Here is a 10774-nt window from a genome sequence, read left to right as displayed (position 1 = left end):
GTTACTCAGAAGTCAGGATACAAGTTGAACTCTTTTGTGAAGTTGAAGTGATGGTGCTTACTGTGACATTGTCCGATATACTTGAAGTAAAAAATCTGTTGTCTTTTATTCTTGCTACAGTATATGGGCACTTTTTGCATTCTGCATGAATCATTTTTACTTTACCTCAAGGCTATATAATAAGGGAACTTTTTAACCTCATGCAACCCCACATACACATGCATGAACATTGTATTTTGGCTTTGCTACAAGCTATGCATAATTTTATTTAAACTGACTGATCTCAATTCAGGAGACTGTGCTGTTACACTTTTGACATACGGAGTCATGTGACAAAACAACATGGCGCTGATCACAGCGAAGTTTTTCTTTGGGAGAAACACCAACCAAACTACATCTGTTAAGAAACCTCATTAAGTTTTTACATTTAAACCTGTTTGTATCAAAAGATTAACATCTCTAGTTTCATCCGATATGCCATTTTTTAAATTTGAGCGATTGATCGCGAAACCCCACTCAGCTAAACACAATGTACACTAATGTGTACTTAAGCACATTTGTTCCTTAGAAATCCTATATTTACTGTGCGTTATCACATTGAGAATGTTGCTTTCAGAGGTTTTTTATGGAGTTAGGATGAAAATATGGTGCATTTCAAACTGTTCTGAGACCAGTGCAGACAGACAGCTCACTGGAGGTTAAGTCATTCACTAAATAGGGAGCAAGGGAGCATCCTATAGCTCTCTATGCAGTTAAGTGCATTCACTCCTAAAATCTGATCAAAAGTTCAGTTTCAGGCTGCAGATGATGTTTGGATCACTCAACATGTTTGACAGACATGAGACAATGATAATCAGTACATAGATTCAGAATTTATAATGTATCATTTTATTTTAACATGGTTGACAGTGATTGGATGATGCTGGCCATTACTTATTTATTCAGCTTTATGGAAAATCAGTTGTAATGTCCATAACATCTCAAAAGCATTAATAATCAACACTCCTGGACATATAAACTATTTGATGAAAAAATATGACTTTCTGTAGTTTGGTATTATTTCAAATTTCACAGCTTGTTTATTAGGTGCTATTAGCTACAGATCAAAAAGGGAAATGGAAAATGCACACGGCAGTCACGTTCGGGTCTCAGGAGGATGATGTTCATTGTGTTGAAATCATGTACCTTTATACGTATCACAGCATTGATTTAATTGCTGGTTGAAATCAGTGTTACAAAAAAAAAAAACAATCTGTCCTTGTGATTACAAAGTCTGAACACATTTTTGCTCATTTGTTTTCTATAACGTCGGTCACTCACAAGGAGACTGAAGGTCATATAGATCAGCCTGTAAATGGCAAATAAAATCAAGCAAACTGTGTTTGATTACATTTCATGTCGGTCAGATGTTCTCTTCCTGACTTAACATTTCCAGCTGACTAAACATGTTTTCAATAATAAAATGATTGCTTTAGAAGACTTTGGCAGAACCAGTGTGTCTGTTAGTGCTTACACAGGCTATTGGTTGGTTTTATTGTCAGTCGGTCAAACTCAGTTCAATGAACTCATTTAATAATCCAACACACAGGTTCTACTAAAAGACAGACTGAAACAACAGAAAGGGTCAAAATCGCTTTGGACTTCAGAAAAAGATTGTTCCAATGAGCAGCATTACCCAATGTAACAACAATACATTGGGTAATTCTGAAACAATGTATCGGTTCCTTTCCATGACCGTGATTTCACTGCTAGTTATTTTGGGGCCCCATGTCAGCATACAGTCTTCATCAAGACGTCTCGAGCGGAGCATCAACAGGATGTACATATCAGTGCTGAAAGTGTCCAACGGAATGAGATGGGGGACATGGGGACTGGAGGAAATGTGTCCAACCGGTACATATGCTGCAGGGTTTAGCCTTAAGGTATCAAATTTATTGGAATATGTGGTTCTAGATCATTTTGTAGGTTTAAACCCCTGTAAGGGTGGTCCATGAAATGTAGAGATGGCATATTCAATTGTTGGTCAAGAAGACAGTGAAAAGTCACTATGGACTGGGTTCCAGCAAACTCTACAAGATTGCTAGTGGTTCTAAAGTAGAGCATTGTCTTAAAGTATACTACATGTGTGTAATGTTTTTCTGAAGGTGGAAAGAAATCTGCTTCCACTTCAAGATGACACCGCACTCAATGGAATTCGTCTTCACTGCATTGACCCGTCCAAAAACTCAGCATATAGTCGTGAGCACTACTCAACTGTACAGTCAGAAGTAGGAAGGTAATGGTTTCATTTTTTTAAACTGGAGTCATTGAGGTTTGACTTAAAGCATAACCAAGTTAAAACATGAGGAGAGGAGCAGCCTCCTGTTCCAAGAAGTTTGAACTGAAATTTTTAATGAAAATGGTCTTTCTTCAGCTGGGGAACATGGACAAATATAAAATGGTGCTCATCTGGATTCTTGAAAACTTTTCAGTTGAGAGTAGAATCGTCCCAAGGAGGCGGGGATGATACAGCCGCAAACAACATCAGGTCAGTACAGTTAAGCACAAGCTCGTCATCTCATCCTAATCTCGTCTTCTCTCATTAAAGGAATATTCTGGGTTCAATACAAGTTAAGCTTAATTGACAGCATTTGTGGTATATTATTGATTACCACAAAAATGTATTTTGACTTACCCCTCCATTTCTTTAAAACCTAAAATATGCGTTACAGTGAGGCACTTACAATGGAAGTCAATGGGGGCCATTTCAACATTTTTATAACCTTTGACATCCTTATTTGTGAATGTCCGGCATCCTAGCGCATTGCTCTCCAAGCGTACAATGCCCCAACTTTGTGTTGCATGTGCTGTTTACCCCATTTTTGTGCCACTGTTTACAAGGCCAACTTCAAATGGATGCAAACTTTTGGTTTGTCGTCTTATTTGGGAATGGGGAAGAAAATCAGAAATCCATGATTCCGTCATTTTTGGGAGGCTTGGTCTGAAGATCTGACCTAACTGATTGCACACCTTCATTGCTTGGCCCCAAATGAGGGTTACCTGTCACTATTATCAAGTGATCTAGTCAAATTTCATGGTGTTTCAAGAGTGTTTTTGCTTCAAAAGTGTTTTTATCTGTGTTACTACATACCCCAGTGAATGTAAATGGGTAGTTCAAGTCTTGTTGTTATCTGAATTTTCACCAGATTCACATGCAGTGAAAACGGGGAAGTACTGGAAGGGAGCGGAATGTCGTGGGGCGACTGGGGCGACTGGAGCAACACGTGTCCAGGAAAAGGAATCTGTGGCATCAAGACGAGCATTGAGGAGCCACAGCACAGCGGAGATGATACGGCCCTCAATGATGTGATGATGTACTGCTGCAAATAAAAAATGCTGCCATTGTTAAATTACATCTACGAAAAATACCATTGAGATACAGAAAATTTTAATTTGAGTTCATTTAATGTTAAATTGTGTAGTTTCTGTGCCACCCGAATGGATTTGCAAAAATAAAAGTTGTTTTTAAACACCTTCTGTGTTCCATTGTTCAAATAAAGAGGTAGTCCCGCTCCAAACACACGCCATTGGTTGAGCGAGCCTGTGTTGTAATGTTGGGCTGGATGGGTCCTTCCAGGCCCAAATCTAGAAATCTAACATTAGGAGGCAATAACAAACAATGAAGGGGCATTGAGCAGAGGGGAATGGTTGGTAACACCAGTGTTTTTGATGTTGTTGTTTTGAGTGTGTTTCCAACATATTTGGTTAGGGTTATGGTTGGTGCCATAACGCCAAGTGCTTCACTTGCACATGGGGGGGGGGTATAGGGATAATTTGTGGGGGCATAGTATTTGCCCCCTCCCTGATTTCTTCTGTTTTTGTGTCTTTTTCATAGTAAGTTGTTTTAGATCTTCAAATGAGTTATAAAATAAAACAAAGGCAACCTGAGTAAACACAAAATACAGCTTTCAAATATATGTATTTTTTTTATTGAAGCAAAAAAGTTATCCAACACCTATATCACCCATGTGAAAAACTAACTGCCCCTTTTAACTTAATAGCTGGTTGTGACACCTTTTAGCAGCAACAACTGTGACCAAACGCTTCTGATATCTGGAGATCAGTCTTTCACAACGCTGTGGGGGAATTTTGGCCCACTCTTCTTTGCAGAACTGCTTTAGTTCAGTCACATTAGAGAGTTTTCGAGCATTAACTGCCCGTTTAAGGTCCTGCCAAGCATCTCAATCGGGTTCAAGTCAGGACTTTGACTAGGCCACTCCAAAACTTTAATTTTGCCTCTTTTGAGCCATTCAGAGGTGGAAATACTCCTATGCTCTGGATCATTGTCTTGCTGCATAATCCAGTTACACTTACATTTATGCATTTGGCAGATGCTTTTATCCAAAGCGACTTACAGTGCCCTTATTACAGGGACAATCCCCCTGTAGCAACATGGAGTTAAGTGCCTTGCTCAAGGACACAATGGTGGTGGCTGTGGGGATTGAACCAACAACCTTTTGCTTACCACTTGAGCTTCAACTCATGGACTGATGACCGGACGTTCTCCTTTAGGATTTTCTGGTCGAAAGCAGAATTCATGTTCCCCTCAATTACTGCAAGTCGCCCTGAAGCAGCAAAGCATCCCCACACCATCACACTCCCACCAACATGCTTGACCGTAGGTACGATGTTCTTTTTGTGGAATTCTGTGTTTGATTTACGACCAGATGTAACGGGACTCCTGTCTTCCAAACAGTTCCACTTTCGACTCATCAGTCCACAGAACATTCTCCCAAAAGTTTTGAGGATCATCAAGGTGTGTTTTGGCAAAATCCAGATGAGCCTTAATCTTCTTCTGGGTTAGCAGTGGTTTTCGCCTCACCACTCTTCCATGGATGGCATTTTTGGCCAGTGTCTTTCTGATAGTGGAGTCATGAACAGTGACCTTTATTGATGCGAGAGAGGCCTGCAGTTCCTTGGATGTTGTCCTTGGCTTTTTTTGTGACTTCCTGGATGAGTCGTCGCTGTGCTCTTGGAGGAATTTTGGAAGGCCGGCCACTTCTGGGAAGGTTCACTACTGTGTCAAGTTTTCTCCATTTGGAGATAATGGCTCTCACGGTGGTTCTTTGGAGTCCCAGAGCCTTTGAAAAAGCTTTGTAACCCTTCCCAGACTGATGTATTACAATCACATTTTTCCTGATAATTTCTGGAATTTCTTTTGACCTTGGCATAGTGTACTGCTGGGTGAGACCTTTTAGCCAACTTCATGCTGCTGAAAATGTTCTATTTAGATGTTGATTTGATTGAATAGTGCTGGCAGTAATCAGGTCTGTGTGTGTCTAGTCCAGCTGAACACCATTATGAATGCAGTTTCATAGATTTGGGGATTTACTAACTGAGGGGGCAAATACTTTTTACACATGCCCAGTTGCTGTTGGATATCGTTTTTGCTTCAATAAATAACATTATCATTTCAAAACTGTATTTTGTGTTTACTCAGATTGCCTTTGTTTTATGTTACATTTTGTTTGAATTTTTGAAACAATTTAGTATGAAAAACACAAAAACAGAAGAAATCAGGATGGGGCAAATACCTTTTCAAAGTACTGTACATACAAATATTCATTTTATTGTACAACAAGACACAGATGCTAAATCTATAAACACAACTGTAATACTTTATTACTTGGTTAAGTTGCATTTCATGGTTTCATGTTCCAAGAGCAGGACTTTGCTATCTAGAAATAAACATTATCTTTAAGGACAGAAATATTAATCAGTTATTAAAAACAAAAGCCCTTATTTACTGAACTGATTAAAATAATGAATAAATTGAGCTTCTTGTGCATTTGTTCGTTCAAGCGTAACATTTCCGCACATACTACAGTGGATATAAAAAGTCTGCACACCCCTGTTAAAACAGCAGGTTTTTGTGATGTAAAAAAATGAAACAAAGATAAATCATATCAGACTATTTGTATCTTTAATGTAAAAATTACAACCTATGCAATGCCACTGAAAACCAAAATGACACATTTCAGAGAAAGAAGAAAACAAAATTAGAATAAATTAACTGAATAAGTGTGCACATCTTTTTATAACTGCGTATGTGGCTGTGTTCAGAATCAACCAGTCATCAAGCTCATGTGTAGCAGTACACAACTGTCTTCACCTGAAGTGACTCTGATTAACTCCAAATAAATCTCAGCTGTTCTTGTAGGATATTTCTGTATGGTACTACAAGAGCCATGGGCCACAAAGAGCTTACAAAGCATCAACGGGGTCTCATTGTTGAAAGGTATCGCTCAGGTGAGGGCTACAAAAACAATTCCAAGGCATTAGATATACCATGGAACACAGTGAAGACAGTCATCAACAAGTGGAGAAAGTATGGCACAACAGTGACTTTTTATCAAGAACAGGACGTCCCTCCAAAATTGATGAGAAGACAATGAGAAAACTGGTCAGGGAGGCTGTCAAGAGGCCGACAGCAACATTAAAGGAGCTGCAGCTCTTTCTGGCAAGTACTGGTTGCTCCCTTCATGTGACAACTATCTCCCGTATTCTTCATCTGTCTGGGCTATGGGGCAGGGTGGCAAGACGCAAGCCTTTTCTGACGAAAAAAAAAAAACATCCAAGCCCGGTAAAAACCAATATCCAGTCGCTCAAAACCATGTGCAAACGTGTTGTGGTCTGATGAGACCAAGAATGAACTTTTTGCCCAAAATTGTAAAAGGTATGTTTGGCACAAAAACAACACAGCACATCAGCAAAAGAACACCATACCCACGGTGAGGCATGGTGGTGGCAGCATCATGCTTTGGGGCTGCTTTTCTTCAGCTGGAACTGGGGCTTTAGTGAAGGTGGAGGGAATCATGAATAGCTCCAAGTACTAGTCAATTTTGGCACATAACCTTCTGGCGTCTGCTAGAAAGCTGAAAATGAAGAGATCTTTCACCTTTCAGCATGACAATGATCCAAAGCACACATCCAAATCAACAAAAGAATGGCTTCAGCAATAAAAGATGAATGTTTTGGAATGGCCCAGCCAGAGCCCAGACCTGAATCCTATAGAAAATCTGTGAGGCGACCTGAAGAGGGCCGTACACAGGAGATGTCCTCGCAATTTGACAGATCTGGAACGTTTTTGCAAAGAAGAGTGGGAAAATATTCCCAAGTCAAGATGTGCCACACTAATAGACTCTTATCCAAACAGACTGAGAGCTCTAATAAAATCAAAGGGTGCTTCAACTAAGTATTAGGTCAGGGATGTGCACACTTATGCAGTTAGGTTATTCTAAAAAAAAAAAAATTCTCTCTCTGAAATGTCACTTTGGTTTTCAGTGGCATTGCATAGGTTGTAATTTTTACATTAAAGGTGCAAATATTCTGATATGATTTCTTTAATTTTTTACATCACAAAAACCTGCTGTTTTAACTGGGGTGTGTAGACTTTTTATATCCACTGTATCTGAAAATAGTTTTCATTGCAATCTTATGGAAACAAATGACTAGTCAGAAATGCATTGCAGATATCTTAACTGAATTATGACTAGTCAGAAATGCACAACAGATATAAATAGGAGTAAACCAACACAGAGTCTGCTAACAGACCGACTGAAACGGACAGGGTCAAAACCGCTTTGGATTTCAGGAAAAGATTATTCCAACGAGCAGCATTTTTCTTTCTTTCTTTTTTTTTTTTTGGAAAAGCTAACAATACATTGGGTAATTCTGAAACAATGTATCGGTTCCTTTCCATGACCGTGATTTCACTGCTAGTTATTTTGGGGCCCCATGTCAGCATACAGTCTTCATCAAGACATCTCGAGCGGAGCATCAACAGGACATACATATCAGTGCTGAAAGTGTCCAACGGAATGAGATGGGGGACATGGGGACTGGAGGAAATATGTCAAACCGGTACATATGCCGCAGGGTTTAGCCTTAAGGTATCAAATTTATTGGAACATGTGGTTCTAGATCATTTTGTAGGTTTAAACCCCTGTAAGGGTGGTCCATGAAATGTAGAGACGGCATATTCAATTGTTGGTCAAGAAGACAGTGAAAAGTCACTATGGACTGGGTTCCGGCAAACTCTACAAGATTGCTAGTGGTTCTAAAGTAGAGCATTGTCTTAAAGTATACTACATGTGTGTAATGTTTTTCTGAAGGTGGAAAGAAATCTGCTTCCACTTCAAGATGACACCGCACTCAATGGAATTCGTCTTCACTGCACTGACCCGTCCAAAAACTCAGCATATAGTCGTGAGCACTACTCAACTGTACAGTCAGAAGTAGGAAGGTAATGGTTTCATTTTTTTAAACTGGAGTCATTGAGGTTTGACTTAAAGCATAACCAAGTTAAAACATGAGGAGAGGAGCAGCCTCCTGTTCCAAGAAGTTTGAACTGAAATTTTTAATGAAAATGGTCTTTCTTCAGCTGGGGAACATGGACAAATATAAAATGGTGCTCATCTGGATTCTTGAAAACTTTTCAGTTGAGAGTAGAATCGTCCCAAGGAGGCGGGGATGATACAGCCGCAAACAACATCAGGTCAGTACAGTTAAGCACAAGCTCGTCATCTCATCCTAATCTCGTCTTCTCTCATTAAAGGAATATTCTGGGTTCAATACAAGTTAAGCTTAATTGACAGCATTTGTGGTATATTATTGATTACCACAAAAATGTATTTTGACTTACCCCTCCATTTCTTTGAAACCTAAAATATGCGTTACAGTGAGGCACTTACAATGGAAGTCAATGGGGGCCATTTCAACATTTTTATAACCTTTGACATCCTTATTTGTGAATGTCCGGCATCCTAGCGCATTGCTCTCCAAGCGTACAATGCCCCAACTTTGTGTTGCATGTGCTGTTTACCCCATTTTTGTGCCACTGTTTACAAGGCCAACTTCAAATGGATGCAAACTTTTGGTTTGTCGTCTTATTTGGGAATGGGGAAGAAAATCAGAAATCCATGATTCCGTCATTTTTGGGAGGCTTGGTCTGAAGATCTGACCTAACTGATTGCACACCTTCATTGCTTGGCCCCAAATGAGGGTTACCTGTCACTATTATCAAGTGATCTAGTCAAATTTCATGGTGTTTCAAAAGTGTTTTTACCTGTGTTACTACATACCCCAGTGAATGTAAATGGGTAGTTCAAGTCTTGTTGTTATCTGAATTTTCACCAGATTCACATGCAGTGAAAACGGGGAAGTACTGGAAGGGAGCGGAATGTTGTGGGGCGACTGGGGCGACTGGAGCAACACGTGTCCAGGAAAAGGAATCTGTGGCATCCAGACGAGCATTGAGGAGCCGCAGCACAGCGGAGATGATACGGCCCTCAATGATGTGATGATGTACTGCTGCAAATAAAAAATGCTGCCATTGTTAAATTACATCTATGAAAAATACCATTGAGATACAGAAAATTTAATTTGAGTTCATTTAAAGTTAAATTGTGTAGTTTCTGTGCCACCCGAATGGATTTGCAAAAATAAAATTTGTTTTTAAACACCTTCTGTCTTCCATTGTTCAAACAAACAGGTAGTCCCGCCCCAAACTCACGCCACTGGTTGAGCGAGTCTGTGTTGTAATGTTGGGCTGGATGGGTCCCTCCAGGCCCAAATCTAGGGGGGCAATAACAAACGATGGAGGGGCATTGAGCAGGGGGGGAATGGTTGGTAACGCCAGTGTTTTTGATGTTGTTGTTTTGAGTGTGTTTCCAGCGCATTTGTTTAGGGTTATGGTTAGCACCATAACGCCAAGTGCTTCACTTGCACATAGGGGGGCATAGGGATCATTTGGGGGGGCAAAGCCCACCCCAGCACCCCACTAGATCCAGCCCTGGGTCCCTCATACAAACTGCAGTTTTTATAGCACTACTTAAAGTTGTCTCTGCATATTAAGCTGACACAGAAGAAAGTATTTGAACATTTAAAGATTTTCACACTTTCATTTAACTGAGCTAAGGTTCCAGTTTATCATCGGGTTAAATATCTTTTAAATTCTTTAGAGCGTTTTTTAGCTGCTTTTGAAAGACTCACTGTTATAATTACAGTTCTGTGGGAAAGTATTTGCCCCCTCCCTGATTTCTTCTATTTTGTGTATTTTTCATACTTAATTGTTTTAGATCTTCAAACGAGTCATAACATAAAACAAAGGCAACCTGAGTAAACACAAAATACAGTTTTCACATAGTTTTTTTTATTGAAGCAAAAAAGTTATCCAACACCTATATCACCCATGTGAAAAACTAACTGCCCCTTTTAACTTAATAGCTGGTTGTGACACCTTTTAGCAGCAACAACTGCGACCAAACGCTTCTGATATCTGGAGATCAGTCTTTCACAATGCTGTGGGGGAATTTTGGCCCACTCTTCTTTGCAGAACTGCTTTAGTTCAGTCACATTAGAGAGTTTTCGAGCATTAACTGCCCGTTTAAGGTCCTGCCAAGCATCTCAATCAGATTCAAGTCAGGACTTTGACTAGGCCACTCCAAAACTTTAATTTTGCCTCTTTTGAGCCATTCAGAGGTGGACTTACTCCTATGCTCTGGATCATTGTCTTGCTGCATAATCCATTTACGCTTGAGCTTCAACTCATGGACTGATGACTGGACGTTCTCCTTTAGGATTTTCTGGTCGAGAGCAGAATTCATGTTTCCCTCAATTATTGCAAGTCGCCCTGTTAGCAGCAAAGCATCCCCACACCATCACACTCCCACCAACATGCTTGACCGTAGGTACGATGTTCTTTCTGTGGAATTCTGTGTTTGATTTACACCAG

At 39.9% G+C, this 10774-nt stretch overlaps 1 protein-coding gene and 1 long non-coding RNA gene across 4 annotated transcripts in view; one reads left to right on the top strand and one right to left on the bottom strand.

Moving 5' to 3' along the window:
- The window catches only part of LOC127430884 (uncharacterized), a 134127-nt gene that overhangs the window by 54622 nt on the left and 68731 nt on the right, over window positions 1-10774 (bottom strand). The gene's annotated exons all lie outside the window — the stretch shown is intronic.
- LOC127430873 (vitelline membrane outer layer protein 1-like) lies at window positions 1671-9503 on the top strand. 3 transcript variants are annotated; one of them, XM_051681005.1, is made up of 4 exons: window positions 1671-1922; window positions 2145-2275; window positions 2414-2527; window positions 3186-3512. In XM_051681005.1, exons 1-4 carry the CDS (start codon window positions 1713-1715, stop codon window positions 3367-3369), a joined length of 639 nt encoding a protein of 212 aa, XP_051536965.1. In that variant the 5' UTR covers window positions 1671-1712; the 3' UTR covers window positions 3370-3512. The 3 variants fall into 3 exon arrangements, with proteins under 3 accessions (XP_051536965.1, XP_051536964.1, XP_051536966.1); XM_051681004.1 differs by lacking the exons at window positions 2145-2275; window positions 2414-2527; window positions 3186-3512 and adding exons at window positions 8154-8284; window positions 8423-8536; window positions 9178-9503 and having other exon boundaries at window positions 1677-1922; XM_051681006.1 differs by lacking the exons at window positions 1671-1922; window positions 2145-2275; window positions 2414-2527; window positions 3186-3512 and adding exons at window positions 7572-7931; window positions 8154-8284; window positions 8423-8536; window positions 9178-9503.

This window comes from Myxocyprinus asiaticus, chromosome 40 (genome assembly GCF_019703515.2).
Source record: "Myxocyprinus asiaticus isolate MX2 ecotype Aquarium Trade chromosome 40, UBuf_Myxa_2, whole genome shotgun sequence".
In the NCBI taxonomy this organism is placed as follows: Eukaryota; Metazoa; Chordata; class Actinopteri; order Cypriniformes; family Catostomidae; genus Myxocyprinus; species Myxocyprinus asiaticus.
This window is presented reverse-complemented; position numbering and strand designations above follow the sequence as displayed.

Excerpts from the sequence above, each read along its gene's own strand:
- LOC127430873 (XM_051681004.1), top strand. The coding sequence starts at position 1,713 with ATGTATCGGTTCCTTTCCATGACCGTGATTTCACTGCTAGTTATTTTG. Across the intron at positions 1,923-8,153 it reads CTGCAGGGTTTAGCCTTAAG|GTGGAAAGAAATCTGCTTCC; the intron begins GTATCAAATTTA and ends GTTTTTCTGAAG. Across the intron at positions 8,285-8,422 it reads GTACAGTCAGAAGTAGGAAG|CTGGGGAACATGGACAAATA; the intron begins GTAATGGTTTCA and ends GTCTTTCTTCAG.